Here is a 16,263-nt window from a genome sequence, read left to right as displayed (position 1 = left end):
TAAAAATCTGGGGATGAAAATGTTTTGGCAAAACTGTCTTTCAAGAATAAGTCTGTCGTTTCTGTAAATAGTCGTTAGGGCATGAGCTGGCAGAGACCCCAAATGCAGTTTGGTAGCGTTCCTCTGTGGTTGTAAACAGTCGTGTTCCTCCTTCTCTAACTTTAGCTCCATTGCTAAAATGTGTCCCATCTCACAGGCTATTAGTTCTGTCTAGGTGGAGATAGAACCCCAGAGTAGGAAGGATAAGTAGGATATAATTGCTTTGGATTCAACACTTAGAATTAGTTGGAGAATTAGCATCCAGAATATCAGTTGGAAGGTGAACAGCCAACTCATGCAACTCAATATCAAAAAAATAAAAAAACAAAAACAAACAGAAAGAAAAACAACACCAACAACAAGCCCAATCTAACTAAAAAAATGGGCAGAGCACTGGGTATCATATGTAAGAGATGAATAGCGCTGGATTCTACTCCTGAAGCTAAGACTACATTGTATGTTAACCAACTAGAGAATAAAAAAATAAACAAAACAAAATAATAAAAGAAAAATGGGCCGAGGACTCGAATAGACTTTTTGTTTTCCCCCAAGAAAACAACATACAGATGGCCGACAGGCACATGAAAAAATGCTCACCATCACTAAAGGAAATACAAATCAAAACCACAATGAGATACCATCTCACGCCCATGAGAATGGTTATTATCAAAAAGATAAGAAATGACAAGTGATGGGGCGCCTGGGTGGCGCAGTCGGTTAAGCGTCCGACTTCAGCCAGGTCACGATCTCGCGGTCCGTGAGTTCGAGCCCCGCGTCGGGCTCTGGGCTGATGGCTCAGAACCTGGAGCCTGTTTCCGATTCTGTGTCTCCCTCTCTCTCTGCCCCTCCCCCGTTCATGCTCTGTCTCTCTCTGTCCCCAAAAAAATAAATAAACGTTGAAAAAAAAAAAGAAATGACAAGTGTTGACAAGGATGTGGAAAGAAGGGAACCCTTGTGCACTGTTGGTGGGAATGTCAACTGGTGTAGCCACTACAGAAAATAGTACGGAGTTTCCTCGAAAAATTAAAAACAAAACTACCATATGATCTAGTAATTGTCCTTCCAGGTATTTACCTGAAGAAAAAAAAAACTTTAATCCGTAAAGACATATGCACTCCTATGTTCACCGCAGCATTATTTACAATAGTTAATATATGAAAACAATCTAAATGTCCATTGATAGATGAATGGATAACGATGTGGTCCTTATATTTACATTGAAATATTATTCATCCTTAAAAGAGAAAGAATCTTGCGATTTGCAACAACTTGGATAGACCTTGAGGGTATTATGCTAAGTGAAATAAGTCAGGCAGAGCCAGACGAATGCCATATGGTTTCATTTATATGTGGGACGTAAAAACCAAAACAAGTGAACGAATAAACAAAACAGAAACCGATTCACAGATACAGAAAACAAACTGATGGTCATCAGAAGGGAGATGGGTGGAATGGACAAAATTGGTGAATGGAATTAGGAAGTACAATCTTCCAGTTATAAAATAAATAAGTCATGGGGATATAATGCACAGCATAGGAAATATACTCAACAGCATTGTAGCAACTTTGCCTGGTGACAGATGATAACTGGACTTATTGTAGTGACCATTTTATAATATATAAATATCAAGTCACTACACCTGAAACGAACAGAGTCTTGTATGTCAGTTATTCTTTTTTTTTTTTTTAAATTTTTTTTTTCAACGTTTATTTATTTTTTTTGGGACAGAGAGAGACAGAGCATGAACGGGGGAGGGGCAGAGAGAGAGGGAGACACAGAATCGGAAACAGGCTCCAGGCTCCGAGCCATCAGCCCAGAGCCTGATGCGGGGCTCGAACTCACAGACCGCGAGATCGTGACCTGGCTGAAGTCGGACGCTTAACCGACTGCGCCACCCAGGCGCCCCTGTCAGTTATTCTTCAACAAAAAGAGAATCAGTTGGAGGAAGCTTTTAATTTCAGATCTGCACTCATTCTCCGCCTGCAGCTATCTTAATTGCTTTCTTTATTTTTTCTTTTTAAAATCACTGCTTAACTTTGAGAAAAATGGGAAAGCTCCTTGACTACCTACTGGCTAAGACCACTGGCTTGGGGGCAACAGGGAAACTAGACACCCTCCCGCCTCCCACTCTATCCTCTCCCCAACCCTTTATTTTCTCTGTTATGTTCTGGAGACCCTGAGAATGACTTTCAAAAATCTTCAACCGACCTCGAGCTCTTCCTTCACCTTTTCTTCTGCTTATAACCGGCTTTCTTTCTTCTGTTTAAATCCCACTCACCCACTGAGAACCAAATGGAAAGTCCCAACCTCACCGGAGCGTTCTTGTCTACCCCAGCCTGAAATTCCCTCACCCATTTCTTTTACCTTGGCACATTTTGCTTAGACTCCTTTTAGATCAGTTAATCTCCACAGTTGGTTTTTATCTGTGGTGCAGAGTCATTTAGGTTTTAAGTTCTGCCTCTTCAGTTGTTTTGTAGAATCTCTGAGGCCAACGACTAGCTCAAGCTTTCTTGTTCCTTTCATTGTGTCTTGCGTGTTGTGGGCACTCTGTAAACAGTTGTGGCTCAGTGTCTGATGGTGCTCACAGGGGCTGAGAATTTATTGGTTTATCTGTTAGTAACTGGTCAGGTCTGATATGTGTGAAGTCCTTGATGGCCACAGACTCTCGGCAGTATTAACAGTTATTCTTTTTGTATTAGTGTTTTCTCCCCCAACGTACTTTAAAAAAAAAGGAAAGTTATCCTAATTCATGAACATGTTACCTTCCAAATATACATGGAAATAGCATCATGCAGATTTTTATATGCAAAATGAAGATACTGGGCCAACACAAGGAAGGAGTGGAGATGCCTAGCTGTCCTGAAGCTCACTGACCACCTTCTCCTATAGCTTTCTCTGCGACCCACACACTGAAACTTATTCGGCTTTCATTTTGCGTGATACGCGTTGCCCAAGGCTTTGAGGAGAAGCACCATGGAGGTGTACTTGTTCTTCCCAAAGAAGTGAGAGTGGTCCAATTTTGGCCTCTGCCCATGTCTGATTCAGCTGCTCTGGCTGGTGAGATGCTTGTCAGGGCTCCATGACTGGCTGAAAATGATTCTACCCGGTCATTAGACATCCTTAAATGATTCTTCCCCTTTTATTTATTTATTTATTTTTTTCAACGTTTATTTATTTTGGGGACAGAGAGAGACAGAGCATGAGCGGGGGAGGGGCAGAGAGAGAGGGAGACACAGAATCGGAAACAGGCTCCAGGCTCTGAGCCATCAGCCCAGAGCCCGACGCGGGGCTCGAACTCACGGAGCGCGAGATCGTGACCTGGCTGAAGTCGGACGCTTAACCGACTGCGCCACCCAGGCGCCCCTGATTCTTCCCCTTTTAAACAACCTTAGCATGAACAAAATCAAAACACCATGAAAACAATACAACACATGAATGAAACAATTTTCAAATAATAACAACATCCTGGTCCCACAAGGCAGTAGACTGTACTCAAATAAAAGCTGATTAAGTGTTCCGGACTTATTTGAGGAAGAAGTGAATGTATTGTCTAATATATATCCATTCTTTCTATGAACATAGGAGCATCAATTATAATAAAGTAGATAATGAACTTGTTGCTTCTTCTCTTCCCCTCCTTTCACCTCCCAGTTCTCTCTCTCTTCCTCCTCTCTTCCTTCTTTTTCATTTCTGGCCCTGGAATAAAATAAGAGCCTACTAAATGTTGGTGGTATAATTCGAATCCAGGAAAGTATAAAGCAAATAAATCATTTAAACCCAGGTTAAAATTCTGTGAAGTTGCAAATGAAAGTTAAGATAAATAAATGAGAAAGATTGTAATTAATATTTCAGCATAAATTAATTATCTTCCTTGAGTCTTCTATATTTTTCTTGAGTTGTTCTGTGAAAACTTACATAAAATATAGAATATTTGATTAATATCTGACAAAATTTCATGTGTTCTTGCTTTTTCTGAAGGAAATATTGGATTGCTCTGGATATGGAAATGGATCTTGCCCGGAAAATGAAAGGCCACCGGGTGTCCGAGCTGCTATGTATTCATTTATGGCCGCAGCCATATTCATCACGGTGTTTGGCAACCTCGCCATGATAATATCCATTTCCTTCTTCAAGCAGCTTCACACACCAACCAACTTCCTCATCCTCTCCATGGCAGTCACTGACTTCCTCCTGGGGCTCGCCATCATGCCCTACAGTATGGTCAGATCGGTGGAGATTTGCTGGTATTTCGGGCTTACATTTTGCAAGATTCATTACAGTTTTGACCTGATGCTTAGCATAACGTCCATTTTCCATCTTTGCTCTGTGGCTATTGACAGATTTTATGCTATCTGCTACCCTTTACGTTATTCCACAAAAATGACGATTCCCCTCATCAAGCGGTTGCTATTTCTCTGCTGGTCGGTTCCCGGAGCATTTGCTTTCGGGGTGGTCTTCTCAGAGGCCTACGCCGACGGGATTGAGGGCTACGATATACTGGTGGCCTGTTCCAGCTCCTGTCCAGTGATGTTCAACAAGTTATGGGGGACCACCTTGTTCATGGCCGGGTTCTTCACTCCTGGGTCTGTGATGGTGGGGATTTATGGCAAGATTTTTGCGGTATCAAGAAAACATGCTCGAGCAATCAATAGCTTGCCCGAAAATCAAAATAATCAAATGAGGAAAGACAAAAAAGCGGCCAAAACTTTAGGAATAGTGATGGGCGTTTTCTTACTATGTTGGTTTCCCTGTTTTTTCACAATTTTATTGGATCCCTTTTTGAACTTCTCTACTCCTGTAGTTCTGTTTGATGCTTTGACATGGTTTGGCTATTTTAACTCCACATGTAATCCCTTAATATACGGTTTCTTCTATCCCTGGTTTCGCAGAGCGCTGAAGTGCATTTTACTAGGTAAAATTTTCAGCTCACGTTTCCATACTACTGATCTGTTTACTCAAAAAGAAACTGAATAGACTTGTGTATGAGTGAAATGAGGCAAAAGCACAGGAATGTAGAAGAATAAAGTCACTTAAAGCATGTGTATATGTGTGTGCATGTGCGTATATGTGTGTGCATGTGTGTATATGTGTGTGTAGGTGTGTGCGTGATTTTGGCTACCAAGGCAAGCTTTTAGTTTCCAAGACTTGAGGGGAAAAAAAAGAGTCTTCTCTTTGAACCAAAATCCCTCTTCTTCAGAATACTTCATATACCTATTACTTCTAGGGAGAAAAGAGGAAGAAACTTGGAAGGATAAAGAGAAGACAAGGAAAAGCCAGGAATGGTGTGAAAAGAACACACAACCTTGATACTATTTGGAAGGGATCAGAGCATAAACTGAGCTTAAAAACTCCTGCTGCCTCTTACTACCACGAGCACTTTGTGTGATTCTTCCATTCGCTTTTTGTTCTTTCGTGTCTGACCGGATGTAGTTTGAAACGTCAACAGCTAATAATTATAGGCAAAGAAATACAGAAATAATTTCAAACATGCATATTCTGTCAGGAACCAGTCACTGGTTAGCTGAGAGTTAAACCTTTACTAGAATTTACTATCGTGAGGTTAAATGTTTCTTTTTTTTTTTTTTTTAAGTAAAGTTTATTTATTGAGAGAGACAGAGAGAGAGAGCAGAGGAGGGGCAGAGAGAGGGAGAGAGAGAATCCCAAGCAAGCTTTGCACTGTCAGTGCAGAGCCCCGGACTCGAACTCATGAGCCATGAGGTTTTTATTCAGCGTCTTTTTAACTATAAGTTGAGGCCCATTAGTAACTTGTGAAGTGAAGTTAGTGGTCTGCAACCAGTGGTGTGCTGCTAAGTGTTTGACACCTGACTCTGAAAAGGAAGAAAAAAACAAAGAAAAAAAAGCCTTGATTTGCAGAATTTGACTATAAATATACATATAAACTCAATATATATATATATATAGAGAGAGAGAGAGAGAGATTATATATATATGTATGAAAATTATGATTCCAGTACATATATATATATATGTATACATACACACATACATTTATTTAGCAGAATGAATATATATTGTTCATTTAGCTGAAATCAAGCTATAAATGTGATGTCAACTGGCTCTCAGAAGTCCTGAAAAGTTAACCTGTTCTTGTCAGTGGGCATGAGAGGTGCCAGTACACCACTGGCTGCAAACAGCATTTTTCATGAAAAGCAAACAGAAGAAAATAAATAGTCTCAGAATACGTTGCTTGCATTGAGGGTAAGTAGTGCCTTATAATGTTTTAATTTTAGTTATGTGAGTGTGTGTGTAAGTGAACTGCGTTCCACTAAAATTTTTTGTGGTTCATTTCTTTTTTTTTTTTAATGTTTATTTTTGAGACAGAGTGCAAGCGGGGGAGGGGCAGAGAGAAAGGGAGACACACAATCTGAAGCAGTTTCCAGGCTCTGAGCTGTCAGCATAGAGCCTGACACGGGGCTCAAACCCACGAACTGTGTGATCATGACCTGAGATGAAGTTGGACACTCAACTAACTGAGCCACCCAGGTGCCCCTAATTTCTTTATTTAGAAATTGATGAACTATATTGATGAACAAATTAGCAATTTCTCCTCTTTATGGAAAAGCTTACATCATTGCCTGTAAATTTGCTTTGATCTTAGTTAATTGCACAAATCACAATTCAGCAGTGACCATTCTGTGGTCAGCTGAAATATTAGTTTTGTCTACCTGCCCAAAGATGGCCCTGCCACATATTGTCTAGACCTTCCATCCCTGCTAGCGTGCTGATAGGTTGGTGCCTCCCCGTAGCCTTAGAGTAGAGAAGAAATGGTGGAGATTCTTTGAGATGGTGAAAGAGATTGCAAGTACAAAATAAGTGGAAACACTGATTTTCCAAGAAGAGAGGAATTAAAGCCAGGTGCAATGATGGGAGCTAATATGGTGTGTTGGATGCTATTGTGGCTTTTTGGCAATTCTTTTTAATGAAATACAGTAAAACCTTGGTTTGTGAGCATAATGTCGTCCAGAAACATGCTTGTAATCCAAAGCGCTTGTATATCAAAGCAAGTCTTCCCGAAAGAAATAATGGAAACTCAGATGATTTATTCCACAACCCAAAAATATTCATATAAAAAAGTACAAAATATAAAGAAAAATAAGCAAATTAGCCTGCATTTACCTCTGAAAACCTTCATGGCTGGTGTGAGGGAAACAAGGGAGAGGAGGGTTATTGTAGGACGACTTTCACTATCACTAACGGAATCACTGCTGTCTATTGGCTCAAGGGAATCTTTTTCTTTTCATGCAACTTTAACAAGGGACCTATCCAGTGACACTTGGTTTTGCCTCCTTTGGAGGATTTCGGGGAACTGTGACATTGCATGGTCATTCAACAGATTCATCCCTCGCACTGCTACAGACTTGTTCAGGTGGTGCTTTTCCACAAAATTTTGCGCTGTTTCACACATTTTACACATCTCCCTAATCTCATTTGAAGCGAGCGATTCCTCCACCTTTGTCTCCTCCTCCTCTGCAAACAAGATGCAGACATAGACTTCTTATAACATCTTGCAATTTCGGCAACCTGCATACGTCATTTGTACTTCTCAGTGATTTCCTTCTTACCTTCCACTGCGATCATCTCCTTATAACTGCCTTTCTTTTTAACCTTTTTCTGCACGGAGGCCATTGTGTATGCTAGCACAGATGTTGACCACAATCCAGTATTCATAAACTCTTGTCATATACTGTATTTAATGTAACTGACAATAAGGCAGCAGAAGAAAGGGTCTGTATCTGCAGGCCACCTGACCTAGAATGAAGCAAAGCATTCCTAAGCTGATTCTTGTATGGAAAAGAAAAGGACTGTCCATAGGTGCTTTGAAGTGACAAAAAATTCACTAGTGCCAGTTGTGGGCAGCTTCCAACGTTCTGAAAAATCACTGATTTCTGCCAAACACTACAGCCTGAGACCGAGCGTCCGAGCATGGGAGATGATCACCCACAATCCTACAGTGTGTATTGTGAGAGACGAATCACCGGCTCAGTTGTGACCATGTCATATTCGGCATCATGTATTACTCGTATTGCAAGACATTGGCTCATATATCAAGTTAAAATTTATTAGAAATGTTTGCTCATCTTGCGGATCACTCACAGAGCAAGTTATGATCCAAGGTTTTACTGTACTGATGTTTATGCTGCTTTGGTATTTGAACACCCACCCCCCAACACACACAGATGTTCTGTTTTTATTTAAAAGACCAATTGCTAAAAAAAAAAATAAGTAAAATAGAATTTAGTTTTACTGGAAAGTAGAAGTATCTTGAATTAATTTGTATTAAATTTCCTCCCAATTCCTTAACGTATGACTTTAGAAAAGAAAACTAAATATCTTGATGTAAGTTTGTTGACAAACTTACAACAAATTCGGTGGAGAGGGTTAGACATTGCTCTTTTTTTTTTTTTTTTTTTTTGGCCAAAGGATAATGTTTGTGATGGTGGTTCTTGTTTATGCCAGTGCTTACAGATGCAAGAAAATGTTAGCAGCCCTACACCATATAGTTCCTTCTAATACTTCTTTCCTTCTTCTACTAGATCCTATTCGTATTTGAAAACATCAAATAGCCCCGTGTAAAGTTCTGCTCAGTTAGTCCCCTTTCATTGAAACAGATAATTTTCTCTATAGGTTCTCATGGCACTTGTTGGTTTCAGCATGTAGTCATCCTGACTTGTTTGCTGTGGAAGAAAGTGATCCAGCCTCCTACCTACTGTCCACGTTCCATCATTTCCCAGAGTTAGTAAAATAGCCTCCTTTCCACACCCAGGATTTGACGGTAGGTGGCAAATGAGAAAACTGAACCCAGAGATATTAAATGATTTGCCCTGAATTTTACAGCTAAGTATGAAAACCGGAACTAGAACCCAGCTCTACTGACTTCTCATTCAATGTTCTTTGTTCGCTGAACTGATTTTTTCAAGATTTGTGGCACCTTAACTGGCTTTTCTTCTTCTTCTTTTTTTTAATTAAGGATTTTAGTCAGACTAATATAAATCACTAAAGCAAAAATTAATACTTCCCTCTTACCCCAATATCTTATTACATTCAGGAGTCAAACTGTAAACAGCAACCTTTTCGGAGTCAATTGTCCCTCCTTTGGATATCAGCTAATGTTTAATTTAGCCTACACATATTTATGTGTTTTTAATATACAGAAAGGATACCTTATCTTTGGTACCTTATCTTGCCAGAATGAAGCCCAAAGGACCATGAAATCGATATGAAATAGTCCTTTGTTTGGAAAAAAAGGAAACTGAAAATACTCGGGACATTAAAAATACACAGAATATTTTGATATCCTCCAAGAAAGAGAGTTAGAAGAGTAATTCCACTGGGGCTCTGCAGTTAGCTACTCTCTCAGAGCTCCTGGATCTGAGCTCCCCACTCCAAGTCTCTTGAGAGCAGAGGCAAACTTATATGAATCAGATATTTCAATCCTCAACCCTACACTTCCTAGAACTTCCTGACCTCATACCTGCCAAGTCACCAGAAAAGACTCAATGATTCACAACTAACTTTTCAGGAGATGGAAGGTACTGAGTCAATAAAAAGAATTGAAATGTACCATTGTTTTTTTAAATATTGCTAATTTGTTTGCCTTTTCAAAATAATTGAACAGAGAGGACTCAATTTGGTGGAAAACCAGAAATTGTTGCCATAAAAAAAGGTAAGGTATTTTCCTAACTGGAAAATGATAATTATTATGACATTTAAGTGAACGAAACTTCTTACATTTTCCATTAAGTTTTGTCTGGCAAGTTTTGTAAATTTTTATGTGGTGGCCTATAAAAAATGTTTTTGTGAAATTCTAGAATTATTCCAAGCATGATTCAATAAATGTAAGGTACATCTATGTTTCAATAATGTTAAAATGCTTTCTCCTCTTTAATATTATATTTTAACAAGCAAATCCTGTTGTATACTACTTAATTCACTGCTACTACTTAATTCACTACATATTTCATTTTTGGTATTTTTCTCTTGCCAGCAGCATTTACTTAAGGTATTCAGTTGCTCTTTGCTCCTCAAAATTATTCACTCATTTCAGATACAAAGAGTGTCTGAACTAAAAATGCAGTTTCTCTATTGTCTGGAATTGTTCTTCTAGAATTCGTTGGGCATACAAATAACATAGGTATCTTGCTAAGATGTACATTTTGGGATGGCTTAAAATATTTCATTTCCCAAAATATTCCCAGGAGATGATGATGTGGCCGGTCTGGGGACCATATTTTGATTGGTGAGGCCTAGTAGGAGAAACTATAAGCAGACAAAGCTGTAGAAAAGACCTAGATTATAATGTTGTTTTTCAGCATTTAGTGGCAATATCTACCTCAGGGCCTTAGTTATAGGGGGAATGTGGCTTTCAAGTAATTTAGAAACATTAAGGCACCCAAAATTTTAATTGTCACCTAGGTTTCATTTAGAATACTGTTTATTTGGGGATAAACAACATTTACTGTTTTCCTAATGTTTTAAACTTTCCCAAACCAGAGGTCTCTAACACCATGAGAGGAGATGCTTATTAACCAGGTTACATCATGTGTTGGGATTAATTTCTTTGCATTTAATCCAACAAGCTGTTACTGCACAGTCCCCAAACACACAGCTCTGTATTGAGTATTGCAAGAGTAGGAAGGTTAACAGAATGGGTTGAAAAATTTTTACAGTCAGGGTGAAGTCATTTTAAAAAAAAACAGTTGTGTCACTTGTTGGGAGCACTGGGTGTGGTATGTAAGGGATGAATCACTGAATTGTACTCCTGAAACCAATATTCACTGTTAGTTAACTAGAAATTATATTTTAAAAACTTAAAAGAAAAAAGAACTTTGCTGAAAAAGGAAACAAAAGTATTTGAACTCGAAGTCAGCTATGAGGAGAGGAATTGGAACCACTTATCTCTATGATCTTTGGCCACCCCAAAGGTCTGGAATTTCATGAGATTAACTCCAACTGGGAGAATCAAAAATAGGTTCCTGGAAGGAAATGATATTTTTGTAGAGCCTTGAAGTGCTCAGAGATGAAGGGATGGGCAATCAGGAAATGGGGTTGGCCAAGCCACGGAGTGGGCCTTTGTAGGGCAACATGGAGACAACTGTGGGCAAAAGTGACTGCGCTATTGCAGACTGAAGGGGGGGCAGGTGACAGACAGATGCTGAAAGCGTAAATTTATGCATGCAGGATTATGCCAAGGTATGTTGTCTCCGACTTTTTCCCTTGTATCCACTGAAAAATGTATACGTGATCTTGATAAAAGGTGTATTTAGATCAATTCTTCTTGGGCTGTCTACTTCTGACACATTTTCTGATGCATAGTTTTAGTAAAACTTCCTCTGTTCTGCTGGTTTTCAAACATGCCATCATTTATAGCTAATTATAAGAAAGATGTTTTCCTTTGCTCTTAGTTTTCACTCTTCTTTCTGCCCCCGCTCTCTGAAATGAAAGGTGCTCTGTCTGTTCTCCAGGTAATGTTTCCTGATCCCAGCTGCCTTTGAGAAGACAACATTTTCAAGATGTCATCTCTGCCTGTTGCCAGCTGCTACGTGGCGTTATAAGGCTTACTTAAGACCCTTATAACGCCACTTGGGGTCAACTTAAGTAAGTTCTCATTACTTAAGAACCATGAGCCACTTGGGGTCAACCAGTCATTTACACGCTAGGTACCATTTTTACTTTTTGATGTCATGATGTGTAAACTACTAGAGATAGTTGTAAAGTCGATTTATAGAAAAAATGATCTTTTTCTTCTGTTTGTTTTGTTTTCAGTGTTACATTTGAATATAGCCTACTTATTATCATCCCTGAAACGTCTTCCAAAGAGTCTTTGTGATTGTAGTCTTTAAATATTCATTGTAGTCTATGTTAGATATTAAAGAATTAACCAGAAAAGATCCAATATCATGAATTCATAAATTGCAAACCTTGGCTTATTTTTTTCTGTTACACTATGTACACTATTTACGCCCTGCTCTCTTGATTTAACAAGTTTAATAGAAAATTAACACAAATCTGCTCTTCGGGTGGAATTTGGTTTTAGGCCCAGAATGATTTTGGAGCTTTAAAAACGGAATTTATATCTGAGACTTTGCAGTTTGGGATCAATTTCTTGGAAGATTATATGAAAATTGACGTTATTTTCTAACTTGTGGCAAGAGAAATGAAATAGTCATTTTTAGTGTCAGTTCTAGGCCTTCCAATTGGTGCTCGTTTTGATAAGAGACTGTCTCAACTGGCACACCATGAGCAGGCATTCAGAAGAGCCTATGGTTTGAGAGGCTAGTTTGAAATTTTACGTGGTTCTCTCAAGCAGTTAGGTGATCAGCTGAAATACTTTAGACTTCAGCCTTAAATTCCAGGGCGATCAGAATTCAAAGGAGAAAAAGAAAGCACATTATTTGTGATCATCATCCACATTTGTGTGCAAATAAGACAGAAACTTTAAAATCTCCTTCATATTACACTTAATTTGACTCAGAGTATTACAGAACAATAATACTGACTCATATCTTCCTTTGCTGATCCTTTATACCTGACATTTTTTCAACAATTAAAAATGAGAAAAACCTTAATTGGGATTATTTTATGTATATGTACACAGACATATATACATAGGAGGCGATAGCAATTTTAAGTTCTTTACCAAATAGTTAGGTTCCAGAAGAGAATGTGTTTTCTAGCAATGGTGATACTTATGTACTTATGTTAGTTGGTGCTTTGTTAATAGCATATGCAAATGTATGTCTCCTTCTATTAGAACCATGGATTATAAATGCCCATTTCTACTACATCTTATATGATATTCATATTTTAAGGCTATGAAAATTAGATTCTGAACCTAAATTTTGTGTTGGACAACTTTTTCCTCCTACTAAAATCATGTGTTCACATGAAGATTTTCTTCAAGAAGCTTTAACTCCATGTTATAATCTTGCACAGAAAATCTGACATCCTGCACATGTATGTGACTGGAGATATGCCAACCTTGTTATCAGTCAGTGCTTGGAACTGAAAACTAAGGGGAAAAAAGAAAAAAAAAACACCTAATGTAATGTACCTAATGTAAATTATATAAAAGCATTAATATTTTAACGTTTTAACTTACAAAAATGACAATTTCATAGAGGCGTGTGGTTCAACATAATAGATTACATGGAAGTACAAAATAAAGAAAACTTGGCGGAGATGCCATAATTCTTATGCAGAAAATCAAGGAGGAAGGTAAAAATAACGCTAATGGTCTTAAATATCTTCACAGCCAACTCTCCCATTTTATAAAAGAGGGAACTGAGGCTCAGGGACACTGAAAAGTTGTCCAGAGTAATATGGTTGATAAGTGCTACAGCCAATCATCAAACAAGGTTGACCTGATTTCAAAGTCATCTTGTGGGATGTAAGATAGCCAGGAAGCTGGAAAATGCACAAAATCACATGATATGTCTTTGTAAACATTCCATTTGAGGTCTCTACTTCTGAAAGTGTGTGTGCAGTTTCCCTTATATAAATAGTAATGTGCATAGAGGAAAATTTGATCTCATGTTAAAACACCTCCTAGAATCCTCTCAATCCTTAAAGAAATGGAGCAGTTATTTATATACAGCCCTCATATGATGTTGTTTCAATGTCACGGCTGTCATCATTAAGGTCATATGGGCAACTGAGGTGTGACAGGGAGTTTCTTGGGCAACACTACACTTTAAGTGTTCATGTCTTCATGGACTTACATACTGTATAAGGTCAATGGTGAGTCTGTGCTTTCCAGATTGTATTTAATTTATGAAAGTCTGTGAGTTTCGGCAGGAAGAAAATCTTCAACTCCCCTCAGTGGTAGGTAAGGTTCTAAACATTGTAAAAGGGGCTGAAAAGGGCCAGTATAACCTCATTTTAACGTGTTCATGAAACACCAATGGAGTTTTATGCCACCATCACCACCACCTCGTAGGTGCATTTAACTAAAAAACTCAGCAGCTTTTTTTTTTTCTTTTACTGACATCTTTGTATTTATCTGAACTTACTATCTTTAATCCTCTTATCACTAGCCTAGGGGATCAATAAAGTATGTCTACAGCAATCCCTCCTGTCTGCCTGTCTAAACGTTGTCTAAATAATGAGGGATTATTTTACAACACCATCAGAAGCAATTGAATCCTGGAAGGTATGTTCACAAACTGTGCTCCCGGGTCTAGTCCATTCCTTTACAGCAAAGTTTCAAGTACATTGAAGCAACTGCTTTAATTGGAACAATGCAGATATTTTTTAAAACAGACATAATTTGCCATTTATTTTTACTTTTATTTGTTCAAAAATATGTACCTAGTGTCTACCACAAGCACTAACCAAGGTGCTGAGAATCCAGGGGTGAATGAGATCCGACAGGTTCCTTGCCTCAAGGTAGTATATTAAAAAATTGTGTCTGATAAGATTTAGCTGTTACTTAGAGTTGATTATAAAGGCAAGAAAAGACAAGATGCGAGCTGATGTATATTTTAACACAGATAATACATTCAACAACTGTTTATCGACTGCTATCACTTATATGCTAAAATGGGGCCCAGGTTAGATGCTCACAACCTTTCCTTGGTGAAAACCAAAGAAGAAAGGGAGGCAATGAGGAGTGGAGGAGCGTCTACAGTGGAGAGAAACAAATCCGTGATCTTGGTCAGATGTGCCTCAGGACTGAAAGTACTATTCAATGAATTCCTGCATTGAGCCACATCCTTTATTCTATGTTTTCCTTTCATCTTGTTTCTCTGTTTTTCCACTTTCTATTTTTTTTAGGAGAAGATAATTTAAAACCAAGGACCTTTTGGGTACCAATCATTCCCAGATTTTCAGAGCCTCTGAAAGGCCATCGATTCTAGCACACCTCCTTTTCCCGGGAGCTCACAGCTACTGAGAGGTAACGCTCACAGTAGAAGAAGAACCCCTAATCCAAGGATATTTTGCCCCCTCTCCTTTGGAAGTAAGTACGTCCCTAACCCAGAGCGAACAGGAGAGCCACATGGAGCAGTCAGCTCAAAAAGGATCCCCCTAAGACTTTCTGAAGAGAAACCTTCCTGAGACTTGGGAAAAGATGCTTCTCCAACTACATTGAACAGGTTTTTCTGTCATGACCAGGTTCTTTTACTTTTCCCTGTCAATCAGGAAAGAGAGACAGAATCAGAAGGAATGAAAGGAACTTCTGACACTTTGAGACCAGAGACCAGTAAGGGACCTTTCGTGCTGCTCTTCCTTAGGGTTCTTTTTTTTTTTTTTTCAACGTTTTTATTTATTTATGGGACAGACAGAGACAGAGCATGAACGGGGGAGGAGCAGAGACAGAGGGAGACACAGAATCGGAAACAGGCTCCAGGCTCCGAGCCATCAGCCCAGAGCCCGACGCGGGGCTCGAACTCACGGACCGCGAGATCGTGACCTGGCTGAAGTCGGACGCTTAACCGACTGCCCCACCCAGGCGCCCCTTTCCTTAGGGTTCTAAAGGCAAAACTAAGTTGAGTCTGCCTAAGTAGATGAACTTGACAAATGTACACTATGGTTGAATCTCTGTGGCTTGGAAGAATCTGACATAGGGCAAGAGTGTCTCTTGTGTCTGACTCAGACAAGATTGGACTTGTCTTTCTGTAGCTCACTAAGTAGATTTGATGCTTTGTGAGACGCACGGTGTCTAGCTTCTCCAGAACCAGCCAGTGGTTTTTCATGGTGGCGTCCCAAAGTAAAGGGCAGGGAGGTGCAATAACTTACTGAGAGGTTGGACTTACTCAATTTGTCCATCATCTCTTATTCAGCCCACTGTGACCAACAGCAGTTACGTGAGATTTGACTCACCCAAGTCTGTGAATATGAAATTTGTGATACTTCTGAGTCACTCGGGGATGGCATATATGTCCAGTAGTTAGAATTTCAGATGAATGACAACACTCCAGAAATACAGGGGAGGGGAACAAAGAAGGAAGGGCAGAAGAGAAGGACAGAGGAGAGGAGAGGAAGGGAGTAGAGAGTAGAGAAACTTTGAAGCGTTAGCCCAGGTGCATGGTTTGACCCATAGGTACGTGGTTTTCCTTGTATTTCAACAGCTATATGCCATTTATAACTCTTACAACATCTGCAGACTCTTTAAAACGAAGAGTTTAAATTATTGAAAGAATACCTAAAGAAAAACACCGCGATTTCACTTAGCTTTTGTGTATTAAGTATTTTTATGATGAGAG

At 39.1% G+C, this 16,263-nt stretch overlaps 1 protein-coding gene across 1 annotated transcript; it reads left to right on the top strand.

The window, feature by feature from the left end:
- Window positions 1-4,045: 4,045 nt before the first annotated feature.
- TAAR2 (trace amine associated receptor 2) lies at window positions 4,046-5,014 on the top strand. The gene has a single exon (XM_025925606.2). The coding sequence runs from the start codon at window positions 4,094-4,096 to the stop codon at window positions 5,012-5,014; it is 921 nt and encodes a 306-aa protein (XP_025781391.2). The 5' UTR covers window positions 4,046-4,093.
- Window positions 5,015-16,263: the final 11,249 nt, after the last annotated feature.

This window comes from Puma concolor, chromosome B2 (assembly GCF_028749965.1).
Source record: "Puma concolor isolate L17-30 chromosome B2, mPumCon1.1.hap2, whole genome shotgun sequence".
NCBI classification, from domain to species: domain Eukaryota; kingdom Metazoa; phylum Chordata; class Mammalia; order Carnivora; family Felidae; genus Puma; species Puma concolor.
Note: the sequence above shows the minus strand (reverse complement) of the source record. Positions and strands in the feature narration are given on the sequence as shown.

What these genes read in the sequence shown, in the direction of transcription:
- TAAR2 (XM_025925606.2), top strand. Translation starts at nt 4,094, where the DNA reads ATGTATTCATTTATGGCCGCAGCCATATTCATCACGGTGTTTGGCAAC.